The sequence below is a fragment of the Sturnus vulgaris genome, chromosome 2 (genome assembly GCF_052056855.1).
Source record: "Sturnus vulgaris isolate bStuVul1 chromosome 2, bStuVul1.hap1, whole genome shotgun sequence".
Lineage (NCBI taxonomy): Eukaryota > Metazoa > Chordata > Aves > Passeriformes > Sturnidae > Sturnus > Sturnus vulgaris.
The window spans coordinates 2,841,672-2,868,465 of record NC_142244.1 but is presented as its reverse complement, the minus strand read 5'-3'; the positions used below and the strand labels follow the sequence as shown (position 1 = coordinate 2,868,465).

Genomic DNA, 26,794 nt, shown 5'->3' with positions numbered 1-26,794 from the left:
GACCCTCTGAGCTGTGCGTGCGGGGAAACGCAAACCACACCACCGCAGCCCCGGAGCTCGGGCAGACGTGGGACACACATCCTGCTAATCGCTTTGAAAAGACACAAAACACCACCAAAAACAAGCCTTATCACAGCTCTTCCCACGGGCTGCTGCGGAGTCCCAAGGCGGGGGGAGAAGGGGGGCCGTTCGTGAAAGCGGGCCCGCCCCGCGCGCCTGCCCCCGCGTCAGGGCCGCAGCCAATCAGCGGCGCGGGCGCCCCCTCCTCCGCCACCGCCCGCTGCGGCGCAGCTCCAGCCGTCGTTGCGCCGGGCCGCTCCGCCGCCGCCGCTCCGCCATGTGGCTGCTGGCCGCCTCCGTGCTGCTGGGCGCCCTGCGCGCAGGTGAGTGCCCGCCGCACCCACCCTCCTGCCCTCTCTCCTCTCCTCTCCTGTCGTCGTCCTGACTCCTCCGGCTGCGGCCGCAGCGATCCCCCTCAGGCGTATCCCGTGCGGTCCCGGCGCGGGTATCCCGGCGTGTCTCCGGTGGGGCCCTCGGGATGCGAGGGAAGGGCTGAGCCGCCCCCCGAGTCACGGGAAGTGGAGGGTCGGGTGGCGGCAGGCGGAGGCCGGTCCCGGGGCCAGCGGGGCGGAGCGGCCGCCGCCCGTCCTGCCGCCTCTCCCGGCGCTCGACGAGGGGGCTCGGCGGCGCTCCTGTCCGGAGCTCCCGGCTGTTGCTGCGGGCAGCCGGCGAGTGTGGGACTGCGGGCGCGTAGCGGTAGATCGCCATCCTTTGGGAAGGAGCGGGGACGCACACGCACACGCAAACAACACACGCTGTCATCTAGCCCCCGCCGCCGCTCCCCGCATCCTCCCCGGGCCGGCGGAGGGCTGCTCCCCGCAGGAGTTGCGGGGGAGAGGAGAGCCAGCGTGCCCAGGGCTTTGCTCCTCACCTCCATGTGCATTAGGGCAGCCCAGCTTCCTGTGCTTTCCCGCCTGCTGCACAGGGTCTAGGGCTGGCGGCGTCTCTTGGCCTTTAATATTAGGTTTGTGTTCCATCGAAGTGCAGTTGACATCGCCCAATCTAAAATTCTTATTTCTCTGCCTTGAGAAGAAACTCGGTGGGGGGGCAGAGCTAACAAGATTTCAGCGAGGTGCAGGTGCTGTAGTGTTCTGTCAGTAAGCAGCATATCGAAACTTAAGTGTTTAAACCTCGTGTCGAAATCGCAGTCTGGGTTCCGGGATTAGCAGTAGACTGGCTTAAATGTCAAGGTCCCCAGCGTGGTTTCCATGATAAGGTGACAAGGGCCGGCTCCCATCGGGTGCAGTGACCAAACTCTAACAGTTTTGCCGCCTGTGTGCGGCAGTTTTAAATTTGCAGTGCATGTGCAGCAACCTCTCCGTGGCAGCTTCGCAACTGCAAGTTCCTCAGAAGCTCCCACGCTGCTTACTGTAAGGCTCTAAAATTGCCACCTTCATGTGACATCTCTAAGATGATAATCTACGAGAAAGTTGGAGGCTAAGAGCCCAACCAGTAATCCATTGCTTGCAGGATTTGGTAGCTATTGGAAGAGGGTTCTCTTGGCTTGTTCTTACCACCAGAATTGTTGGGAAGTTGGTAGTGGAAGTACTGCCTGGAGGATAGGGCTTCCTTCGGTGGGAGAGCAGCCACGCAGGCTCTTCCGTGAAAGCAGCCAGATCGCAGAGCCCGCAAAAATGTAAACGTGCTGTCTCTGAAAAAAAAAAGAAAAATCCTAACAGTTATTATCATGATTTAGTGTGGAAACAGGTGTGAAATTTATTTCTCAGGGAACCGTTGAAGGTTTTAATTGTGTACGTTTTTTTTATTAGGGCATAGGTTGAGGTTTGTGTAGGGTTTCCTTTTGTTGTTCTTATTAGTTAAAAAATGCAACACAATGAGTAAACCAGAGAATGTTTCTTCCTTCATTGTGAAGTGCCATCATGTGTATTATATACAGAGCCAGTTTATTTTAAACTTTTGCTATTCAGTTGTGATCCAGGAAACACTGTTAGACTGCTAAAGCAATATTTAAAACAGGAATGTTTTTTAAATGTGATCTGAGACTCTTGATTTGAGGGGAAAAATAAAAGAGCTACTGCAAATAGTGACATAAGTTTCTTTTCCCGTTCCTTTTTTTTCCTTTCTTCCCTTGCTCTAATTAAGTTTAGTCATTAAATAACATATTATCATTCTGAGCTGATTTTATGCATGTGAGTATCAGCAGTTCCCCTGAAGTCCTGGAGCTATTGCAGTTTGTGTCAGTGCTTACAGTATTAGATTGTCATATCCTTTCCCATATTTGGTTTTATCAGATGAATGTAGTAAAGCACTTTGAATTATTAATGTCTCTGGGACTTTGGGGAGCAATTACTATGGAGAAAGCTATTAAACTTTGTTATGACTTCATACAAACAAGGAAAAATAGAGAAAATAAAATATTCAAAACCTTCATAGCTTACAGCCAAGCTAGTTTAATTAACCTCTTTTTTTTCTGGTTCTTGATGTAATTTTTATACTGCTTTTACAATTTTTTATATTCTTAAGAACTGATGAATGGATCTTCACTTCTGATAAAATCTTGGTATGGGATTTAGGTCCTTCTAGAAACAGTGGTCAGTCAGTACTGCTATTTTAGAGCTGTGGTGCAGTGTGGGAGAAAGATGGAAAAACCCAGCAGTGATAATATAATCCTGTGAGGTGTTTATTTTTCCTTACTTGCATTGAATGTGATTGTTAGGGACATTAGTCACAGTGATTTGTAATACAGGTTGGTAATTTTTACAAATTCTCCATTTTCAATTCTGTTGTGTATGCAGCTAAATACTAAGTAGTAATCTTTTTTAATATATGATGTTGTATGTGCACCTTCTTCCCTGGAAAGGAGAGAGAATTTGCAAAAAATGATCTAAACCTATGGGCATTTGGCTCCACCTTCAGAGATAAGAAGGAACAAGTGACAAAGCTTTCTTGATTGAGCTGCCCTGCCTGACTTCTCTCAGAAGTGTAATAGTAGGACTTTCTTCCCTGTGTCCTTAATGAACTCTAAAGGAAGCTTGTGTGGAGCTGATGCCTGGACCTCAGTTTCCAGATACTTGTGTTATCAGCAGGAAAAAACTGAACATCAGTGGGACCAGCCTGTGGCTAATGTTATCTGTATGCCTTGCAGAAGCCAGGCAGTGTTTCCACATGTGAAATAGGAGAAGTGTCCAAGTAAATAAATGGCCACTCAAATTTTTTTTTTAATGTATTATAGGTTATGGTATCTATACATTAAATGAATGTGAGAATGGCTGAATCTGTGTAGAGGAGTAAGTAGAATTATAATTAATACCTTTTTTTCATCTTCTGTTGATCCCTTAAAGCATGATTCCCTTTTGTGATTTTATGGGAGAGTTTTTGTTTTCCCAATCAACTTTGTTGTAATTACTTCTTCTTTGTTCTCAAGTATTAAGAAATAATTCTGAATGTGTCAATTTTCATTTTTCTTTATAGGTTCTGCTCAGTTGACGCTTTCTGGGACAAAAGTTATAGAAAAAAGTGACTGTAATAAAACTGTAGTTTTACCTTGTCTTGTGACTAATCTAAGTCAGAAAAGTGAAAGTACCATGTTTGTTATATGGAAAAAGCAAGGAGATACATTTTTTTCTTTTAATGGAGTAAGCAAAAAGATTAATGTTGATTCCTCGTTTTCGTCTGCAAAATTTTTACACCGCGAGAATTTAACCGACGGTGATGCCTCCCTGGTGCTCGACAGCAAACAAGCAACTGTTGGAAATTACAGCTGTGAAGTAACAGAATCAAACAGAGAAGGAGAATTTAGAATGGAACTTATAAACAGCTCGGGTGAGTTGTCTGCTGTTGTTTCAGAACCTGGTGGGAGGGAAAGCAAGCAAAATCTTAAGGGAAGTAGAAAAAAATGTACATGGCAATGTAATCCTTCAAAGTGAAATACAAGAAATGTAGTACCCAGGCCTTCTAACCTGTAAGCTAATATGGCTTATTTTGGTTTACGTTAGAGGGGAGTGCTTCCATGGGAAAGATCTGAACATACTTTTTCATTCTGTAATAATGTCTGAGCGTGATTTAGGTCCCATACAGGAAAATCTCTACTTTCCCACATCTTTTTTATTATGTAGGTGCTGATATATTCAGCAGTCTCATGTTATTGCATGAAATATTTCTGATCATCATCATAATACTGAAATGTATGCATCCATCACAGTGGCTGCAGAGATATTTTCTTGGAAGAATTGCTTCTTGCAACTTTTAACTCTGCTGGAAAACTACAGGTAGAACTAATAGAAATTCTGGTTTAAGAGCCATAAACTCAATCTGAAAGTCAGAAGTTTTCTAGCGAGGTTGAAAATGCTACTGCTAGATAGCATCTTATAGTTTTCTAGCATTGTCATCTTCAAAAGATGGTGTTTAAAGTGATGTTAAAATGAATGAGATTCACTAAATTAATTTTTCATCTAGAGAGCTATTTTACTTTATCTTGTCGATCTCAGCCCACATTCTCCAGCGCCTCAGCTGTTGAATAATGGGTTCTGCTGTACATGGGTTATCTTTCAAGTGCTATGCAGATGTGACAGTTTCACTGGACACAGGTGCCCTGTTCATCTGTGTTGCACGGGAGACTTGCCTCTGGAGAGGTGCTCACAAGCACTGAATGTGTTGCATGTTGTAGCACATGGAGCCTTACCCATGCACTTTAGAATTTTGCTTGCTTTTGCTATTAGTTTTTGCATTTCACAATAAAATATTTGCGAAGCTCAAACAGATGTTGCTTGTGTCCTGCTGTAGACATTTGGGTAATTCTCAGTTGGGTCTAGTTGTTGAGTTAACCATATACCATGCAAAGCAAATGTGATCCTGAAATTGAGAAGGGCACAGCCATTGAAAGTGAAAATGCTAGAAAATCATTCATTTCTTAGAACGCTGCTAAAACAGGGGAAGCGGTATACACAGTCTCTGTTTCCTTCATTCTCTTACAGCTTACTCACGCTTTTGTGACCGTTTATGCAATTCAGTGTTACGCTCCAGAATAGGAAGCAAGGCTTGAGAGTGCAGGAGAATCAAGTCCCATTTGCAAGTTTTATTTTCTCTGTGTTTATAATTATGAAATTGATATAACGACAGCAGAGCAGGAAACTGACACAATTTTTCTAATTTCATTTTCTAGTTGTCAGTTGCGGCGACGAAACACCAGAGGAAAAATGTGGTTGGTGAAAAATTCATAGTTTTGAGGCTGCATTAGGTTTGAGACTATATGCTAGAAAATGTAAAACTTAGGTTTGAGGATGTAGCTGAACTTGCTCTCTCTCTCTCTCAGTACTTCTGCACAACTTTTTGTTGCTTGCTCCTCCTCAGTGTTCTAAAGGAACTCTTGAGACAATAAGCTAATAGAAGGAAGTATAATAAGTGAGTTTTGGAAAGGGTTAGTGGATAGTGGAAATCCTGTGCCAGTCTTCACTTGGTCATTTCTAAGCAATGAATTCATGCTGTCACTACTAGCATGTTCCAATCGATGCTTTTGCAAAGATAGTCATACAAAGATCCAGCTATCCTGCATCTCTCTTTAGAGAATTCCTTGATTTACCTAGGCAGTGGGTAGCAGTGTGTGCAAAATTGCTGTGCAAGTGCCCTCATCTTTGTGCACAGACACTCTTTCCTGATCAGAAGAGTGACTGTCAAGTTTCTCCGTTTTCTGTTCTTTTTCCTCTCTTTATCATCTTTTTTCTTGCTGCTTTTTCTCTTTTCTTCTTTCCTTGTCCTTCTCATTTTCTCTTTTTGTCCTTGTCTTCCTCCCCTGTTTCCTTTCCCTTCTTCTCTTCAGTCTTCTTTCCCCCCAGTCTGGAAGTCTCTCTTCTTAGCTTGGAACTGATTGCCCTATTTTGGCTCTTAAAACACTACTTTATGCCAGGAGTTTACTATGATTGCTATGAAGCACCAGAGTAAGGGAAGTATATTTCCAGGAAAATGCATTCAGCAGTTCCTCTTCCTTGCATGTTGCATGTGTCTGCAGTATTGCAGCTTCTGTACAGGAAGTTCTTTCTGACTCCAGGACCAGACCACACGTGGTTCTGTGTTGCACGCTGAAGCCCCAGCAGATACCGGGCTCCTTGGCTGCTTTCTTTTTTGTGATACCAGGTAGTGTCAGCTGGAAATGCTGAAGAGGAAGTGAAGTGGTTCTCAGAGTCTCTGCTTGCAGTTACTTCCTTTAATTATTCTCAGTTGCGTCAAAAAGCATCGCTGGGATTTGGCTTATTAGGGAGTGGCTGCTGTGCACTGAAGTTACTCTTCAATATTAGTTGCTTTTTCCATACTGTGAATGAAGCAAAAAGTCTTACTTTAAACAATTCAATTAACTAACCTGTTTTGGTGAGGTAGAAGTTAGCAGCTATTTCTCCATTTTCTTGTCTTCAGCTTGTCTTATATTTGCATTGTATGCACTGTATCTACTTCTGTGACCTCTTGTGGGAGGAGGGGAGGGAAGGGAAAGAGGTAAATTTGTGAACTTAAAAGCTGCCCTCAGGGTATTTAATTGACATTGAAAATTGTGAGGTATTACTGCTTAATTACATGTTTCTGGAGCAACAGATGCAACTTTTATGTATGGAGAAAAATGCAACAAATATGCATCTTAATGGAGATTAGAAATTTCTTTGGAAGCAAATGTGCAGGCAGAGGAATGGTGGCAAGTATAATGTAAGAAATTGAGACTTTGGATTCCACTGAATGAGCCTAAATGAATATATGAGCAGAGATTCAAGAATTAACTGCATTTTCTATTTCAGTGGAGATATTTTCAGAATTTTATGCTGGAAGGTGGCTTACAGAGGCTTAAAGCATGACTGACTGCACAGCCTAAGGCATCCAAAATGCAGAGGAAAAAAGTCTAGATGGATGATGTTGGGAAGACCTACAATTAACAAGGCAATGTTTCCCTCTCACTTAGGCTAGCTCGTGTATTCCTTACCACACATCTGGATTTCTTCCAGAATTACTGCCATTGAAAGTAGAAGAGAATGGCTGAGGAGGCATCAAATTTGACTTCTCCTGTCTTCTCTGCTTAGCCTAAATACTGTTTTTCTGATTTACAGAGATTTTTGCACTTCCACAAGTTCAGTAGCTTGTAGTGCCAAACGTTAGTACCAGCATATTCTCTGCTCCAGTGGAAGTTAATACTTCCAGTTTGGAAAATACTGGGAAAATACTAGAAGTACTGAAAAAGCAGGTTGTTACCCAGAAGCTCAGGGAGAAAAATACATAGGTAGAGGACATAGGTTTCTTAGCCAATTGCAGTTCTTAATGTTAAATTGCATTGGGCAATCTAGAGTATAGCCTAAGAGGAATGATAAATATAAAGCAAATAGCCTCAGTTTTTGTTTTCTTCCTACTATTTTTCTTTGTTTATTCTCTAGGATCATGGTTCCTTCTAGTGGAAAGGGCTATCATCATATCATTGGTGATCTTACTTGTTATTTTGTGTGCAGCTCAGTTAATTTTTATTGGTAAGTATTTACTCTTTAATTCTTTGTAGTTACTGATTTGTCCTGAAATCACTTCCATGCATAAAGGCATCTATGTAAAATGAAAGATGGTGCTCACATCTAAAAGATGTGTGGGAATTGATCCAGATAATACACAGAGACGTGGTGTGTGTGAAACTTTTCTTCACTGTTGATTCACCATGACATTATTGAATAATTTAAAAATTTTTCATTATATGGCCATAAAATCAATATGAGAGAAGGATGGTGTGCTCTCTTCTTAATGTAAAACTTTTCATTATTATCATTTTCATTCAGTCTTTTAGCATTGGCTTAGTTACAACTTAACACTGACATTGGTGATTTTGTTGAATGTTTTTAGAGGCTATACATTAATTCACCAATGTCAGACATCCTTAGATGTTCTTTACACGCTGTTGTCCAACGTCTGTGCAATGCAGAGTGTGCTTTATGTCCTGCTCATTCAGATGGTGCAATTTGCTACATCAGTCTTTGAGGTTTTCCAGCCTTTTTCAATTTGTAGACTTCTAAAAAATAAATTAAAAAAGAGAAACATTTCAGCTAAGAGTCAAGTCCATAAGAAATGGAATCAGAATGGTTTTTAATAATAATATACGTATTTAGCCATCTATATATAACTTCCTTTATTATTGTTTCATGAATCTCTGGAAGTGTTATGTGACTTTTCAAAGGTCCATCCATGGTCCAAGGTTGAAAACTAATACATACTTACAACAATACAGAGATAAAATAATTTTTGAATTCCTGATTCTCATATTTTATAATGATATAGGAACCTCTGATGTTCAGGGCTTGCCATTGCCCTGCATTCATAGCAGAACTTCAACATTTTTAGGAAAGTAATAATTTCATGGAGAAGCACTGTCATTTTATAAGAGTAATTTTAGCGTGCTTGGATGTTTTTGCACCTTGGCAAGTCATTGAAAGGTCTTGACCTCTGTGGGGAAATGAGGTGTTCTATCTCTAACTTGATAAATATGGGTGTACTTACTCTTTGTTGGGATTTTTTTGCGTTGGTGCATTTTTTTCCTTTAATTTGTACTCTCTTAGATAACGTGGGAATCCACCAGTGATGCTTTATGCCTTTAAATAGGTTGCTAAATTTGGCATGATTTTTCTGTGTAATATTTGAGAATGTATGTTTTCTTGGTTTTGTGCACTGGAGGGTGTTGTGTTGGTTTGTTTGAGGTGGGGTTTTTGGGACTTTCATTTACAGGATTGGCTTTTAGGATTTAAGTTCCTTTGGGGACAGAGGTGATGTGATGTGTCTGAGCTCACCCAGTGTCATGAGGAAGAGAATGAAACCTGAAATTTCTAAATCCTTCTCTGACATTCACCTGAGTAACAAATTTCCTGGAGCATTTGAATGTCAGCAGTGCATCTACCCAAATTAAGCTGTACCATGTCTGTTATTCTGAAAACATATCAGGTGTATTGTATGGAAGGAGAAAGTAAGAATTTGACACTGATGCCAGGTGTCATTTTTCTGAGTAAGCTATATTAACCATATCAAACAGTGAAAACAAATCATGTGAGTATATATAGTTTTTAGAAGTTTGAGTTTCTTTATTTAGGAACAGTCCAAATCATAAATCTGTGTATTTTAGTGAGAGAATCTGTATGCCTGATTGTTTTCCTCTCTGTCTCTTTAAGGATTAAAATATGAAATTGAATCTCAGAGGAAAGTGTGCATTATTGTAGCACTTGTCATCTTTGCAGTTGTAGCTGGTGTAGGTGCTGCTCTTTTCATCCAAGGTAAGTGATTAAAATAATTGCTCTCTTAATTGAATGGAATAAGGGCAGAAAAGAATCTCTTCCATTCTGTAGTATGGAAGTTAGTATCATCTATTAATTGCCATCTACTAATTTTTAAATAAAAATATACAGACTACAGCAGAAACATCATTGGAGTTGTCAGGCCCTCAAGTGAAAATAGGAAGATACAGACTCCAAATTTATGTATATTTTCTATCCCACTGCCTTGGGTAAATATTAGAGACTAGAGAATGACTTCTGGTCCTTCTGTGGGATTTCTTTCTGGACCCAGGAAATTTGGTGATTTGATTTATGTTTGTTGCTTTGTGTTGTAATCCAGTTAACAATTTTGGTTTTACTGATTCCCACATAAATGTTTGCAGATGGCTATACTGTACAGAATCAGGCTGGTCTTGGCCTAATGGCAATCCCTTCTGTCATTTTGGTACCACTTCAGTACGTCATGTTTGGAGTTGGTGAGTATTTCTTTACTCACTAATGTATGGATAGAAAAAACTGAGCTCCTCCCAAAATCTACAAAATAGTCTTATTTTTATAAACAGGTGCTACAATAGCATCCTGGGTTCGTCACGTTTGTAATATCTTGAAACAAAATGTTCAGCTTGTGTTTGTTGGCTTGAGTTGCTTCACAGAAGTAGGAGTTACCTGTTTGAGCAGTGAGATTTAGGGTAGCACATCTGAGTGATTTCTGCTCTCTCTTCCTGGGTTTAGGGACTGGGTTGAATAACTAGCTCTGAGAATGTGGATTCCATTTTTTTCTAATTGTGTTTTTTTTATAATGTTATTTTTATAGAGATAATTTTATATGTGTAGACATACAAGAGCCTTGACTTGCAGTGACTTGTGTGTTTGTTATCATGCTGACTGGCTGAGCTTAGAATTTAGGAGAATCTGATTTCTAGCTTTATGCAATAACCTGTCTTTTATGTCTCTGTAGTTAAATTTTATAATTTTGTTTCTTTTTTCCCCAGTTTTTGACAGTCAACTGCAGGCAACCTTGGCTCTGATAGGTTTGAAACTTCTTGGTTTTATAATTACTGTCGTTGGTTTTGCACTGTGTGTCCCAGGTAAGCAGCTAAGTTTTCTGGGAAACTGTGCTTTTTACTCCCGTCTGAACCTGATATTTGTTTATTTCTAACAGCAAAACTTTGTGTAAATGGCTTCACTACATGTAATGTTAGCTAGTAACTTCTGTAAATGTTACTGTCCTAATGCTTTTTTTATCTGGTGAAAGAAGAATAGCCTAAAGGAAGTATTACATACATCAGTTTCATGACTGCATTCTGTGAGCAGCTGCTTTAAAAAAAAAGTAAATTGTTTTAATTTTGCATGTTAGTGTTGATTTTGGGTGAGTATTATTGTTATTCTTACTGAGGCCTAGGGTAGTTAGAAATTAAATAATAATAATTTTCTCATGTTCAGTGATTAAATCAGAAATTCCTTGCTAATCTCTGCTTGTATGCAGCTGAGCCATGAATATTTCAACGAATACCAATAAAGCACATTAAGAAGGTACATGTAGAAGCAATTAACTTGGAAGTGTTCTCAGGCTGTTGTAAGTGTGGTTGTGGCTGACACTCTGTTTCATTGCTGAGAAGCTGTCAGGGTGGTAAAGGAGCACCAGCTAACCACCACACACAGTGATGTCCCTTATCCCTACCCCTGGCCTCCCTTTGTCCCCTCCCTGCCCTCCCCTGTGCCACTAGGGAACAATACAGCAGACAAAAGGGTCAGTTTAGGACTTGGCAGTATATTTAGTAGGAGAATACATATTTGTGTTCCCTGTAGGCACTTTATGCTCCTGATTTATTGTTTTGTACAGATAATCTTCATGTTAGTCATTGATTAGGTGGGGGATTTAAGGCCTATTTTTCCTTGAAGTGGTTTTTAAAGATTTGTCTAATCTAGGTGAAATGATAGCCCTTTCATTGGAGTTGTGATTTGAATTTTATGCTTATTGTTCAGTATTTACAGAAGTATTTGTGAGTTCTGTAAGCTATAATAGTAAAATAAACTGATGAGAGATTTCTGGTAAAGCATTAATACAAGGATTTTTTTGGAGGATGTTTTTATAATGCTTGTAAATTAAAAGTGTCCCTGGGTTTTTTCAGGGTGTTCTTCTCCCATGTCATACACGATAATGTTAGCTGTATCTCTGGGATTTCAGCTCAGTGATCCTGAACTGTCAAAAGAAACAGCTCATCCTGGGTTGAGCTGACAAATAATTGTAATAACAGTAACAGTATTGCATTCTGTCATCTAATACAACTACAGTCCAAAACAGTTGGGATTGAAGATGTAAATTTAAACTGATAATACTGTTAATGAAAGAGTGTTGTCAACTGCAGTGAATGAGTGGAGTACCTAAACTAGTAGAATAGTTGAGGTAAGCAGGATAAATCAGTAAATGCCTCTGTATCACTAAAGAATGTATACCAAAAAAAATGCAGGAGTAGTTCTAGGATAGCTTTGAAAGTGAAATTAATCATGCCTGTCTTTATCAGGTTTATTTATTTTACTAAACAGTCATATCTGAAAATAAAAGTTTGTGCTTTTTTTTCTGTCAGTTGATACAGTTCCTTTATTGTGTTTTTCCAGCATGTCCTCCATTACATGGGTCTGTTCTGATTGCTGGCTTAGCTATTATGGCTATTGCAAGTTTGCTCAGTCTGGCTTACGTGTTTATTATGGGTAAGTAGCACCTAATGTTCTGCATTACTTTCCTTCCAAGTAGACATAATTTATTTGAGCACAAGGTGTGATTTCACAGTTACATAGTTTTAAAAATTACTGAAAAGTTGTCTGTACGTGTTGGCTTTGTGTGGGGAATCTTGAGTTAAGAAATCCACAGTTTATCATCATAAATTGTTTCGAGATCAACATAGCCAGGTTTCTTAAGTAAGAGTTTTAGGAGGGATGTTGCTATTCAAGTTCTGCATTTACACAGTTGGCCAGCTGAATCTTAGAATGAAGAGAGCAAAAGGATGTTAGGGATTGTGTAGAGTGGATTGTGGGATAGTGGTGACAAAAGCTTATCAAAAGATGGATTTAAAGAAGCAGCAATCTGCCTATTGATTTGCACTGGTTAGAGGTAGGTTAAAAGAAGAGCAATTTGAATGCACACCTTTCATTTTAGTGAACCCTGGTTTTCCTCCTGCTGAATTTTAAAACCCAGGAGAAAAGAATAGCAATGCATGGTTTCAGAAACTGATCTGTTCATCAGATCTCAAAAGGATGACAGATTTAAGGATGTGCTAAATAAGCAAAACCCAGCAATGCTGTCACACCACAGCATAACATTGTGTGGACTCTACAAGTCGGGTCAGAGTGACATTTGTTTCAAGCTGTGCACCAAGGCTCTTCAAGCATCTTGTTGTTGTCTACCTTCTGTGGATACAGAACTGTGCAACTGAGGATGTGCTGCTTCCAGACTCAAGCTGAAGTGTTCACAGTGCAGTCACAAGTCTGCTCTGAACCTTGCAGTCTCCCAGGTTTAGTGCATGCGCACCATGTGGGGCATGGCCAGAAGTAATTGATCCTGAGACAAGTAGAATTTCCAGTAGAGAAGAAATAAAGGCAGAATGCCTAATATTTGATATCCAAGATAAATGAAGATGAGTCAAAAATATGGCAGATGTGAATCAAGCCTTTTAATAACAACAATACATTTATATTTTATTGACTTAGATTTACTTGTATAGTATTGACTTCAATGCTGTGTGCTCATGGTCTGCATAAATGTTGCACTTCTGTTTTGCTTGTGCTGGCTGAAGAAGTCAAATGTAACTGTTGGGGTAGATTCTAGCATGCCAAAATAAGCACAATGAATAGTGAGTAGCCTAATTTACCTTTAGAGCTGAGTGCATGAGTGAGGCAATTCACACACTGAACATGATAAGTTCATTTGGTTCCTAAACAGAAGGGTGCTTAGAGGCTCCAAGAATTTCCAGATCCTAGAATTAAGTACCTTTGGGTGGGGAAAGCTTCACTTATGTGTGTTATAAGTCTGTTGCAAACTTTTTCAGTAGACAATACCTTTTCCAAGGTAAGAAGTGACAAGATGAGAGGAAGTGGCCTCAGGTTGTGCCAGGGGAGGTTTAGATTGGATATTAGGAAAAATTTCTTCTCTAAAAGGGTGGTCAAACATTGAGACAGGCTGCCCAGGACACGGTGAAATCACAATCACTGGAAGTGATGTTTAGGTGTGGCCCTTGGGGACATGATTTAGTGGTGAAGGTGCTGGTGCTGCTTGGGTTGGGCTTGCTGGTTGGTTAGGTTTGATGTTCTGGGAGGTCTTCTCCAACCTTAACAATTCTGTGGTTCTATGTTTTTATTTGGTTGATTGTGACATTTATTCATCTGCTTGGTCACTTCTTTTCTAATTATTTCAGGTCCCAGAATGAAAGATCATCCTCGTCCGGGGGTAAGCTTAAAATTAATAAATTTGGGGTGACTAGATGGCTCAGGGGATTGTAGTGAGATACTGAACCTTTCTTCACTAGTTCGAATTCAGACCAGGTTGGTAGCAAGCAACAGTTCTGGCTGTGTAACAGATGTCTAATGTTGAGTGAGTTGGTGGTCTCCATTGTCCCTCCTGAGTGTGTCTGTGGTACTGTAACTGCCACCCTGGCATAGGGCTGCTCCGACTGTCGTGCCCAAATGGAGTTTCCATTGCTGTCACTGAAAGGTGGTGGAAGTTTGGCATTCTTTTACAATGCACTCCTCCACCTGAATATTTAAGAGCCATTTTTCTCACCTTATGAAAAAGCTTTTTCATTAATGTGAGTGCAAAGTATCCAGGTGGCCTATAACAAAGAATTAAGAGATTTTTTTCCTATGGTCTTGTACACCAGAACCCTTTGGTATTCTCTTCAGTTCCTGGCTATACAGATGGCATAGCCTTGACCTTTTTTTCTGATTTCCCTGTAATGCCCCCCAATTTGATGAGACCTTCTGAAAATAAAGTGCCTGTCTTTAGGTAACACAGAACAAATTGAAAAATACCTTGTTGTTTTTTTTTTTTTTTTAAGGTTTTTTTAGTTGGTATTTTTTGAATTGTAGAATAATAGTTACCAGAACAGTAATTTTCAGACTTGCACAGTGCTTTCGAGCGATCCATGAATGTGAATTGCCTGATTTCTGGTGTTTTCCAGAAGCAAGGAAAGAGGCACAGCTGTAGAATATCAGTAAAACTTCCTTGTAGCAGGGGAATCTGGCAAATACTAACTCATCCCACCTCTTGGATGCCAGCCATCATTTGAATTTTCAGGTCTCCAGTCTGGAGCCTGAGACCCAGCTGTGAAGGAAGATGGTTTCTAAAGAGCTGACTGCAGTTAGGACAAGAGATTTTTAGGTTTTTTTACTTCCTTTGGTTTTACTCAGCCATTTTCATTGTAAGGAAGAGTATTTCAGAGGATTAGTCTTTGTTTACGGAAGGAATACAAGTGCACAGAGGAAGGAAAAGAGGTTAAGAGATCATTGTGATAAAAGCGAGCTGAGAAGTGAATTGAAGATATGCTTTATTCAAAATGAAATCTTGCCTTTATCTAACATCCTTGTGCTTAGTAGTAGAATGGAAGTAAACAGGGCAAGAGAAGGGTGTTTTTTTTCTTTAACTTAGTTTTGGTTGTAAATAAGCTTTGAACTAGAAACCAGCATGCAAAATAGAATCCTTTGATGAGAACTCTGTTCTCTTTGAGCTTCTCTCCTCACAAGGGGGTCTTCCATGGCAGCAAGGAATTGAGAAATAAATAGCCACAGCAACACAGGAATGAACATCATGTTACTCTTTGAACTGGGGACAGGAATGAAAGCAAAAGAAGTTTTTAAAACTTAGAGGTCGTTGGAAACCTCAGCAAGTACAAATATGTTCTTTGCAGCTGCAGGGCTGCTATCTAGCTGAGGGCAGAGGAATTCAAGGGATACAGTTTGTGACCTGGTGGAAATTGGAGTGTGTTAATATGCTGCTTGGTTTTTTTCCATTAAGGGCTGTTCAGCCTATATTGCTGTGCTTTGAGGCAATAAATTGATGTGAAGTAATTTTAATAATACACTTTGACTCTGTGTCATCTAAAGAGTATGGAAAACTTAATATTGGTGAAGGGCATCATTTTGACACTGGGGCACACTTAAAAAATTATTCTTGAGATTTTCCTGAGTCGGAGGGCAAAAAAGTGTGGTTTTGAAATTTACCATCTTAACCAAGTACTGTTTTGTTTTGGTTTTTTTTTTTTTAAGCATTTCTGTAGGTTGCATGTGTTGTTTCTGATAATTGTCTCCCAGACTAAATGCACAACTGTCATGTATTTCTTTTTGAGGAGATTCCACTTGATTTGCTTGGCTACTAATTTTCTTTTATTTTTTTAGTCCTGCTGCTTTGTTACTAACCATTGATAAAATGACAGAAATAATCAGTTAGGTTTTAGAGCTTAAAAGTACTATCTGCATGGCTTCCGCTGCCACCTAGGGGTATTTCATCTGGGTAAACATCACAGTAAGGGAAAACAACCTGGAGAATGCAGCTATTAATTGACATATTTTTTTTTTCAGTCCTTTAGTCATTAATTTGATTAACATTAAGCTTTCTTCGTTTTTGTAGAATCACTACTTACTGTATATGTCAATTAGAGTAATTTAACTGTGGCCAGCCAGAAGTAAACATGAAGGCTTTTTATACATATATATATTTTTAAATGTTTTGCAGAAAGCTGTAGAAGAACCACTAAATGGTAGGTGATATTCAAGGTTTATCTTCTCATTAAGGGATTAATTATGGATAAAGACGGTTCTAATTCCCAATACCACAGCACTAAGATGGCAGATGAGTGTGGCAACTTATGTAGCTCTGTAAGTCAGTAAGAGTTTGACTTCTCATGAAATGTTGCCTGCAGCTCCAGACTCCCTTTCTTTTGCCATTGTGCTTGCTAGCCAGAGGCGCTGTTTGACTATTTTAGGACGAATCCAGTATCTCACGATATTATGTCCACCCTCTTTGCTTTGCAAAATGTCCAGCTTTTAAGGGAAGAAGAGGGAACTGGTATTGTAAATTGATGTTAATTCTTCATAAATATTTATTTAGGTGAACTGCTTAATGATCACAGCAAAATCTATTCTTCCCACTCTATTCTTTTCATATTTCCTTGGGTTGGGGAAATTCTCTCATGATGTTGAGAGATTCTGATACTACTTAAGGTGAGGGAAATTTACAATGAAAAGGGATGACTTTGGTTTTTGTTTTCTCTTTTTTTTTTTTTTTTTTTTTTGCTATTCTGTTCACTAATTGGCATGCTGAGTAGTAGCATTCTAACCTGAATTTTAGAATTAACATGAATATTAACTGTGAAGCATTTTTTTTCTCTTCTACTCATTACTAATCCATTCTTTTGACTTTTCAAGATGCAAAAGGAGTGATGTTAGAATGATGGTAAGTCTAGCAGATATTTCATTTAATGGCTAAGCATTTGAGAGTTTTGATATTTAGAATTACTCAGTACTAATTCAATGAAACTTGGAGGACAGGTTTCAGGGCAGGTGCTTTTCTTATTCTAATTATAATTAATTGAAAAGGAAGAATACATGTATCCTATATCAAACACAGAGGAAGAATGTGTATTCCTAAACAGTGAAGAGGATGAGTCAGTGAGAGAACTGTGCAATAGTATGCTTCTGATCAAATGTGGAAAGTCGAATAGCTTTGTTTCCTTTATGCTCATGTAGTATTTAAGATGCATGGAATGTTTCCTTGGTGGTGTGGGTTGTTCTATTTGGGTTGTTTTTTTTTGTTTTGTTTTATTGCTGTTGATATAACTGCACTTTCTCTCTGCATTTAATTGGTGATCTCCAATGGAAATTCACAGGAAAGTGGCTTAAAATTAACTTTCTCTGCCTCTCCCCCTCTTTAGGTGTTACTTGAATTTCTGGGTTTTGTTGGATTGTATTCCAGTTGAATTTTACTCATTTTATTATTTTACAGATTGCTCTCATTGAAGAGCTTAAATTTTAGGCTAGATGATAAGGTTTGAAAATAATAAGAACAGTATTACTGAATCTTTTCTATTCAGCAGCTGTACTTTCAATGGGAATAGGATAAAAAAGCACTTGTTGATGCTATTGGTACTTATGTTTTTCCCTGAATACTGACCAAGCTTGTCATGAGGCATCACTAGACCCTTAGCCTAGTACTCCTGCATTCAATTACAACATTTTGTTGCTTGGGATAAAGAGTAAGCCCACTCCAAATCTGTTAGCTCACTTGAAATATTTTTATATCATGCCATTTCTAGGAAGCATGAATTGACAATGAGCAAATGAATGAGGTACTAGCTAGTTCTAATTGGAAAAAAGTGCATGAGTTTTAAAAACAGGCTTCCTTACAAATACCATGTGTTGTTTGGTTTATGTTACTTATGACTATTATATTTGGTTCTTCCAAATATCCCATATAATTATTTTCTAAACCAACAGGAATACAAGCACTCCTACAGTACAAAGGACAAGTGCATTGGTGTCTCATATGCACGTTGATAAATGTGTTACCAGTTAGTGTAATCTGAGCTGGATGGAGTGGAAGGCAGGGCCTGCTCCAGAATTGGCTACTGCTTGTTCTTGACAGAGTTGAGACCAGGAAGCAAATTTGCCAGTCCATTGCTTTCAAGCAGACCAGAAGGGAGATCAGGATGGGCTCTCTGCAGTTGCCTCATCCTGCTAAAGAACAAGGCAGAGTTTTGCTTGGAGATCCATTTATAAATAAGTTGCCTGTTTTTTTCTTGGGTCTCATTCAGGTTATGAAAACCTACCTTCTAGTGCTGAGGTGGAGCTTCCAAAAGCACAGAAATTGTCAATTACCCGTTTAATTTTAGGGTAGAGCTAGAAGTCTGTCTGCTTTTCTGCTCTGAAAGATGGCTCCTAACCAGTGACAGAAGGTTTTACAGATGGAAGGCAAATGCTCTGACTCACACGCTGGAGGCAGTAACCTCTTGAGGTCTACCTGCTCTGTGTGAACCTTCCCTGGAAAATTCACACACAGACTGAAGCAGGGATGAATCAGATGCTGAAGCTGACTAGCTTACAAAATAGCATGTGAAGGTAAACTAGCATTTGAATATATGGACAGGGTGGGTCAGACAGCTGAGCCTGAGCCACTCAGCTTATTCAAATTCACGAGTGAAAGCTCCAAGATAATGTCCACCTTTCTTTTGTGGAGAGGCTGAAACATCACTTGCTCTTAGTAACACATTTTTCTACTATTTGAATGCTAAATGTGCCTTCAATTTTGAAATGAAAAAAAAAAAATCTGTAAGCTGTGACTTGCGTAGGCAGCACAAAACATTGCTGTTCCTCCCAAACAATGTTTCTTTTTCTTTGTTTTTAAATTCCCAGAACTGCAGAGTTATGTGATGCGTATATAAAAAGTACACCGTTGTTGATACACCGTGGCCTTGAAGATGCACTACTCAACGAGAAGAAATTCAGGAATCTAGTTGTTTTGCATGTGTGGCAAAAGTGCTTTTGATATAAATGACATAATTTTATAGTCACAGCAGCTGTAGCAAGGAACACATGTGTTTGCCCACATGTGATCTTTATTTTCTTTTGTTATGGTGTATATGGGATGGTGAGGGTGAGAATATAAAAAGCACTATTTGCCCAGTACAGAGTCTCCCTGCAGTAATCCTTAGTGGTATTATTTTCAAAAACTATCATTAATCACTGCTTTGATAATGGGCCTGCTGAGCCCAGAGATTGCAATACCATTTAGGCTATTGTTTTCTTTATTTGTGTGCATGGACAAAGTATGGTTTACGTGTATGATACAAGCAGGAAGTAGAGATTGTACAATACAAATCTTTTCTGACATTCAGCAAATTTTTATTAACAAAAAAAGAAATGGAAATTTACACACAAAGTTGCATAAGTACAAAGTATACTCCCAGCTCTCCTGAAATTATTAAAAGAGTTCTAATTCCATGAGACGTAAGTATTCCTCTCTGTGGACAGTAGTCATGTGTGCTCTGGCTGATATTTTTGTCCAGTGAGAGGGCTCTCCGTGCCTCTTCTGTATCCTTTGATAAGAAATTGCTCAGCTGTTGGAGCCTAATTCAGCACTGGAATTACAGAGCACAGGAGCTGGTAATCTTAATGCTGAATGTGGTTCTTGTGTGTGTTCATGTTGTGCAGTGTGTGGAACTGGAAGCAATTTCAGGCTTTCTTAACTCAGTGAATTTGTGAAAGTCGTGGATGCTTCATAAAAATAGGAGTTGTCCTATTTAGTATATTTTTGACAGAGTTTAAAACCTTGTTTTCTTGAATGGAAAAGAGCTATATAATTCCTGGCCCAGGTTTATGTTGCTGCCATTACATCACAAATACATAAAATAAAAAGTAGGAGGAGCTGATGAGTGAGGAAGCTCAGTTTATGTATATATCTAATGGTATGGTTAAAAATCAGTTTACTAGAACTTGCACATTCCATGAGATTCTGCTATGTTTTACAGCTGTTTTGAGAGTTGTTCCAATATAGTTGGCTGCTCTTGGACTTTGTGTATGCTTTGTAGAAATCTTGACATTGTTTCCTGTTTGTACTAAGGTACTGTATTTCAAAGGCACACACGGTTTTCTCCTAACAATTTAAAACTTGGTTTGGAAAGGTGTTGCCAAACAGTCATGTAATAAAATCTATGCTTTTAAAGATACTGAGTAATTTGGCACTTCTCAGAGTTGAATGTTACAAACCAAGGTTCATATCCATGTTGTGGGTGCATGTTGCAGGGATTTGGGTCTCTGCATTAAGAATTCAACAAAGTAAAATTAGGTGTCTAATTTCACAGTAGGTGCTGTCATAATCGTCCCTCTTGCCAAGGCTGCAGGATTGAGCCATTGAAAGCAAGGCATGGGCCAGCCCACACTGGGATCAATGGAACTGGACACAGGGAAGAGGGTTACCCGTGAAATGAAATATGGGAGAAGTATGTATGGCTCACACTGTCCTACTTTGCCAGTGGGAGTATTCACGTAAGGTTTGAGCTCTTACATATGAATCCTTTGGTGCAGGTTTTTCCATAATCTCAGTGATATCTAACTAAAGATGGGAGATGGTTCTCCATTACAATTCAGTATAAAAATTTTTCTAATTTAGTACTGTGCAGTGCTCCCTGTTTATAACTAGTGATTCCCTCTGGCAAGTTGAAAGTCTTAGCAGCAGAGGAATAAAAAACCAAATCAGCTGGAATTCTGTTGAGGTATTCTGCCTTATAAAAGCAATTATATATAATAGCTTTATGTTAATTTCTGTAAAGCAAACTGCAGCAGAGCCCCGCTGTGTCACCGTGGGATCAGGCCAAGCTGACAATTCCTAGGAATTGTCAAAAACGTTAGCTCAGTGGCTGTCTATGGGCTGCAGAATTGTGGCCCCGGAAATGGGAGAACCCCACCATCCTGTTGTGTTAAGGGCTGGATTTCTTCTAGGTGGGAATTTAAAAGTGAGAGTTCAAAAAGTCATTGGTACACCCAGCCAGCCCTTTCCCACCAGTAGTTTAAACCAAAGTTGTTCATAACTGTATGCTTTCATTGTGTGTGTACATATGTGTGTATATATAAATATATAGACATTTTAAATATCTATAGATCTATAGTCTTTACCCGAGAAACTTTTTATTTATGAAACATGAAATGATTTTGTAAATACTGTGCTAATATACTTAAAAAATAAAGTCATTTTAAGTTGTTTTTGCGGGAGATTTTCTTGTTGTTAGTACGCTGAATGTCTGTAGCTGCTTCCATAAATTCATAGTCATAGCTGCTCTTCTCCCTGCCTTTATGTATTACTTACTGGATCTACAGGAATGTTCAGTGTTACATGGGCTGCTGTAGATGAGTTTGGGTGGATTTCTCCTTAAAAAGGTCATCCAGATGGTGAAGTGAGTGTGTAGGCTGCCGTGTAATAACTTCAATTGCACTCTCCATCAGCCATCAAATGTCACCCGAGTGTGCTGTGGGAAGAAATGAGGAGTAACAAGTTGCTGATGCCCCTGTAACTTCAGAAACAGCAGAGCAGCACCTCTGTCCAGTCTGTCTTTGCAGCCCTGGAATGGTATTTCTGTGAGAAGAGGATCCCTTGTGTTACTGCTAAAGCACTGCTGGATAAGTTCTGGATTTCCTGAAGTTGTCTTCAATGTTCGTTTGACTGAAGAGAGAGGAGCTGCATGTCCTGCCTGGTGAGCTTTCCACTCACACATCCTCTTCAGTGGAGCTGAGCTGATGGGAACAGTGCAAGTTATTGGCAATTCCCTCGTTTGTTCAAGGTGGCTTTAACTGTGGCTGTTGAACTTCAGTGTCTCTTCAGGAGTGTTTTGTGACTTCACCTCGACACACACTTTCCTCTCTAAAACCACAATTTGAGCTATTTGAACAGAATTTTAACAGTTTTAGAATTTTATGTGCAGGGACCCAACTGCAGGGTGAACTGCAAGCTCAGGGAGACTGGTCCTAAAGCTCAGGAAAACTGCATGCTTGAACTTAGGGTTGAGAGAAATGGCGCTAATCTAAATGCATGTGACTGGCAAATATCTCAACACAGTACCATCAGTGATGCCCAGTACCTGTGCTCCAGACTGCTCCAGTCAGTTGGACCAGGAAAACCAACCCAAACCTGAACTTGCAGTCCAGAAGCCTTCTGAAAGTGCTTGAGGAGAGCCCTGTAATTCAGCAGTTGCTACAGTGACCTGCCTAAGAGTAGAAGTGGACGACCTCTGGTTCATTTCCACTTTGCAGAAGAATTTATATTTCTTTCCTATGGAAAATAATTTTTTGTGCTCTTCTGCTCTGTGCTTTTGTCAGAGATGCAGCCAGCACTGTCTTGGACTTAAGTACCTCTTGCTTCCTGTATCCTTGAAGACTCTTGCAAAGCTTTCACCGTGAAAAAGTGTGAGCTGGACTTCATTTGGTTTCCTTGTTGCTTCCCTCCTGTGTCTGTGGCAGAAGGGCAGCAGGGATAGGGCATGGCCTGTACCCCAAACCCTTCACACTGCTGTGGGAAGAGGACAGGGAGTACTCATAAACTACAAAAAAAGGGGAGAACCAGACTATTTTTCAATGAAATGATGAATTGGCAAGAAACTTTAATACACAAATGTAAATAGCACAGATACAAGGATCATCTGCTTTGGGGGAGGGAAAGCTGCAGTGTTGAAACAAATTTGCTTTCCTTCTGTTCTTTTGCTTGCTTGTTTTTCAAGACTACAGAATGGGAGCTTTTGAAATTATTGGGCTGGAGAGTGGGTGCTATGGGGGGAAGAGAAGTCTGCCATGAATACAAGTTTGGTGGGAGAATTAAAGAGCATAGGAACTGCAAGTTTGTTGGAAGAGTGTGAAAAGTTTCTCCTAACATTGCTAAAGTTTGTACTTTTGGACCCTCCAAAGTTATAAGACTATTTCTGTTTCTTCACTGATAGGGTTGTCAAGCATTGGAACAGGCTCTCCAGGGAAATGGTGGAGTCATTGAATTTGGCACTCAGTGGTAGAGTTTTGTTGACAGGGTGGTGTTCAGTTAAAAGTTGGCCTTAATGATCTTGGAGGTCTTTTCTGACCTTAATAATTCCACAATTCTGTAGAGTGCTGCTGTCTGCATGTGACCAAGCAGCTGAGCATGTGGAGGTTGTTGGGGATGTGCATTTGTCACATGAAGTCAGACTCTACCTTCACACCTCAGTGATGTCCCCTGGGCACAGCAACTGCTTGGTGCAGAGTAAGGTCTGGCACACCTTCAACTTGAATTAAAGTACTGAATTTTACTGTCATTCACAGTTTATGTACCTGCAGACAGTGAAAGATCTTGCTCTAGTAATTAGTCTTCCCCCTTTCCTACCCCATCCCACACCCCCTCTACCTTTCTTTTAAGGCTGCACAAGAGGTGAGTGCAGATTAAACTTGGAATGGCTACCAGACCTGTGGAAAAACAAAGGAGGCAACATTTTTCAGAACCTTGCTTGAGGATACTTGTATTTGGTTGCATTCATTTAACTTTCCTCTTTGTCTTCCAGAAGTGCTGCAGGAATAGCTTTTAGAGCAAGAACATTTGATTGTATTTTGGGCAGTTGGGGTTTTTTGTTGGTTTTCTTTCTGTTTGGTTTTGTTTTTTGATTTTTTTTTTCTGTGTAAGAAAGCAGTATTTTTTAATAAACTAGATACATGGGAAAGAGGGAAAAAAACCCTGACAAATGAGTGGAAATCCATGGTGCTATTAACCAGGAGGTTCATCCAAAAACAAATGGAAGTTCAGACAGCAGTAAGGAGAAAAGAGATCTTTAAGATCTATTCATTGCAATTAATTTCATCTAAGTTTGAGCATAGCCAGTTAAGACTGTTTCACTGAAGAAAAAGGTAATCAGGGTTCTCTGACATTTTGTACTAGTTCAGCTCAGTAAAAAAGAAAATTCAGCTATTGAAGATGAAGTAAAGGCACTGTGTTGTGTGCACAGCTCTGCAGGTATGGGAGTTAGGTAGAACTTGGAAGCTTTGATTTGTCCTGCATGAAGAAATGCTGAGGATTTAAGGATCGTAATAAAACGATATAAATTGTAGTTAAGGGAGCCCAGCATGGAAATAGATTCCTTTGTATCCTGCACTGTAATTACAAAACAGGTTTTCAGAAACAATCCCGCTGTAGCTGGAGTTACAGTTAAGAATGAAAATGCTGCTGCACCAGGCTTTGATGGGGCCAGGCACTTACTGTTCTATGAAGTTTGTGAGGTTTTGGCTGGTACAGATAAAGAGGTACCACAGTAGGAACCTAAAATGTCCTCCCTTACGTGGTCTGTAGGTAGGAAAAAAAGTTAGTTTTTGATAGACTGAGCAATCTGAAAACTACTGTGATGTTATTTAATGTGACAGTGTAAAGAAATTTGGGTTAAAAAGGTGGTGAGGGGGAGGAGGGCAATTGTTTTTTTTTACAGTACCACTTACCTGCCCCGTCCACTGATGCTTCCACAAAGAGGATGAGTGGGGATGGATGCTCAGTAGAGCCTTGGAGCAGGCACCCTATCACCCTACAGCTCTGTTTATTTAACAAAGGTGATGCCTTCATACTATCCTAGCCCTGTTAGGTTGCCCTTCATGCTGCCCTTTTTTCCTCATACCAGTTCTCTGGAAATGATATAATCCAAATAGTAATGGGTAATTGGGGAGTAAAATCACCATATCCTGAACCATGAGATGGGTGTTGGTGTTTGCAGTGACGGTACACCAGAACACCAAAGCATAAAGAGCTGTAAATATCTTTCTGTACAGGAAATAAAGCTGATTACAGCATCAATGAGGAAGTGCAATTAACATGGGATAAAATACGTCATGACTGGCAGTCACAGGGAAGGTTCCTGTCCCCCAAGGCCAGCTAAAGGAGCTACATCTATTTCATTGGTGACAGTGGGAGCTCTTGACATGCTCTGAGGGTGAATTAATAGCACAGTGCTAAAAGTTGCTGAAACAAATCAAACAGCACAAGAGAAAAGCCTGTGCTGAAAGGTGCAAGTCACTACTTGTTTGTTTACCCACCACAGAAAACAGCCCGTTTATCATGTGCACTTGGTGACAGACTGGTCCATGCCCTGAGCCTGCTCTTAATCCAGATTACAGCCTCAGACTGGGAAACCTGAACAAAACAACCTCAGTGTGTGGCTGCAGGAGCTGCCAGGATAAGGGCTGGGGAGCAGCCAAGAAAAAGTACTGGGAGCTCACAAGGCTTTGTAGAGAAGAGCAGAGACTGGCAAAAAGGAGGAGGGAGAGGCTCCAGCAGTATTTCCTCCATGCTGAGCTGGTGGTGAGGGGGTCACAGCAGCAGCTGTAGCTGGTACAGTTCACCAAACTATGGGCAAGGCCTTCCCTTGCCTTCATGCTGCTCCAACACCTTTAACTTCCTCGGCACTGTTCCAGCGAGACACCTTTGGCAGGTGAGAGAAACCTGTCTTACTTTGATCCTTAATCCCTGTTGTGTGTCATCACCAGTGCAGCTCAGGTTTCAGCCTTCCTGAAGGGGAGAAGTGAGATCAGGTTTTTTGTTGAGTTGCTTCTTAGTATAAATACCTTTATTTGGAAAGTGTCCCCCTTCTCCCAGCACAAGTGAGGCAGGACCTATTGCAAAGCTTGTGCTTCACTTGGATCCCACGGAACTGGAGAGATGTTAAACCCACAAGACAAAAGGAGAGTGTCCAAACTCTAAGCTCTGAAAGCACTGCCCTACAGTGGTCATACAAGTTTGAAGACCCTGTGAACCTTTTTCTGGGATAGTTCCTAAAGGGAGCTACTTCCTGGATTTATAGGTAACTTTGCCAGCCCAGTCAATCCGTGGCTAAATTTTATTTTTTAGTAAAACAAACGCATGCATTTGCTGGTGTAAGCATGTCTTTAGCATAACGTTCCTCAACATGGTGATCTCACAGGTCTGAAAAGAAACCCAGTGAAAGAGTAGCTTTGCCAAGGGACTTTTAAAGCCATACATGTAGGTGACAGTCAGATCTCATTGGACTCCAAGCATCCCTAGGTGCCAAAGTTCCCTCAGTACCAAAGAGGAGCTGATGACATCTGAAAGTCCTTGAGGTCTGCATCACCTGTATCTGGGTGGCTGGAGAGAACATGAACGCTCTGAGACCACCTCTTACTGTCTGGATTCCTGAAGGTGTTCTGGTGACCCCAAAGGAAGTAAAACCCAATTTTGCCAGGGAAGGACTAAAGATGAGAAGAAGGCTGAGTGTTGTCATTACAGAGGCACAAGGGGCATGGAGGGTGGCAGGGAGCAGAGCTTCATAGCCTTCACCTTATTCATAGCTCGGCACACCTGCCACAACAGGGGTCTTCACAAGGTATAATAACGAATAATAAATAATTTATATAATAATAAATAATTTTTACCTGACACAGTAAAAAGCAGCTTTTTGCTACCGCACTAAGGACCTCTCCTTTATAGTACTAGATCATGCTTCCTTTGTCTGATTATACCAAAGTGGCTTTCTTTTAACTCTGCTGCATGAATAGGTCACCCAAAATAAATAAACAAGACCAGTGGGAGGGGTGGGGAAGAAAACTGCTTTGAAGATACTGCCACTGGGTCATGTGGGTGGTTCAAGGCCAGTGCTCATTCCAGGCTTCACAGTCCAAGAGAACACCTGGCAAAAAGAGGCAGTCCCTCTTCCTGGTTCTGCAGAGTTAATCATTAGTAGATTTCTCTGCATTTCAGCCTAAAATAGCTAGAGTGGGGGAGTGCTTTCCCCACTTCCCTTGGGTGCCCCTGCACACAATCATGAGCCTCAAGGGTGGCTGGTGGATCAGGTTCCTGGTTTAGGTTTTGTCTCATCACTTCTAACCCTCACCGAGGGCAGCTCAGCCAAGCTGGCTGGATTCTGCGAGCTGCAGCCTCTGAAACACCAGTTCAAGCACCCAGACTCCCTCCAGACAGCACAAATGCAAGGTTTCATTTGGGTTTGATTTAATAGCAG

The 26,794-nt window shown here is 40.4% G+C and overlaps 2 protein-coding genes across 12 annotated transcripts in view; both read left to right on the top strand.

The window, feature by feature from the left end:
• Nucleotides 1-3,310, top strand: part of IFT57 (intraflagellar transport 57) — a 33,725-nt gene extending 30,415 nt beyond the window's left edge. Inside the window, exon 12 of the mRNA XM_088156607.1 lies at nt 3,254-3,310. Coding sequence (XP_088012733.1) covers nt 3,254-3,274 — 21 coding nt within the window. The 3' untranslated portion in view covers nt 3,275-3,310. The remainder of the gene's footprint in view (nt 1-3,253) is intronic.
• On the top strand, nt 235-21,035 carry CD47 (CD47 molecule). Of its 11 annotated transcripts, none has more exons than XR_015799545.1 (12): nt 241-383; nt 3,493-3,843; nt 5,183-5,221; nt 7,425-7,514; nt 9,189-9,290; nt 9,674-9,766; nt 10,283-10,378; nt 11,910-12,002; nt 13,703-13,734; nt 15,910-16,039; nt 16,707-16,734; nt 18,690-21,035. XR_015799545.1 is itself a non-coding variant. In XM_014892232.2 (12 exons), the coding sequence occupies exons 1-11, from the start codon at nt 338-340 to the stop codon at nt 16,730-16,732; spliced, it is 993 nt and encodes a 330-aa protein (XP_014747718.1). In that variant the 5' UTR covers nt 241-337; the 3' UTR covers nt 16,733-16,734; nt 18,690-21,035. The 11 variants fall into 11 exon arrangements, 8 of the variants coding, with proteins under 8 accessions (XP_014747718.1, XP_014747721.1, XP_014747719.1 ...); XM_014892232.2 differs by having other exon boundaries at nt 16,015-16,039; XM_088156732.1 differs by lacking the exon at nt 241-383 and adding an exon at nt 3,271-3,308 and having other exon boundaries at nt 16,015-16,039.
• The last annotated feature ends 5,759 nt before the right edge of the window (nt 21,036-26,794 follow it).

Bases quoted from the DNA above. Each gene is read 5' to 3' on its own strand.
- CD47 (XM_014892232.2), top strand. From the start codon at position 338: ATGTGGCTGCTGGCCGCCTCCGTGCTGCTGGGCGCCCTGCGCGCAG. The intron at 384-3,492 runs GTGAGTGCCCGC...TTTTCTTTATAG, and splicing joins GCTGGGCGCCCTGCGCGCAG to GTTCTGCTCAGTTGACGCTT. The intron at 9,767-10,282 runs GTGAGTATTTCT...TTTTTTCCCCAG, and splicing joins GTACGTCATGTTTGGAGTTG to TTTTTGACAGTCAACTGCAG.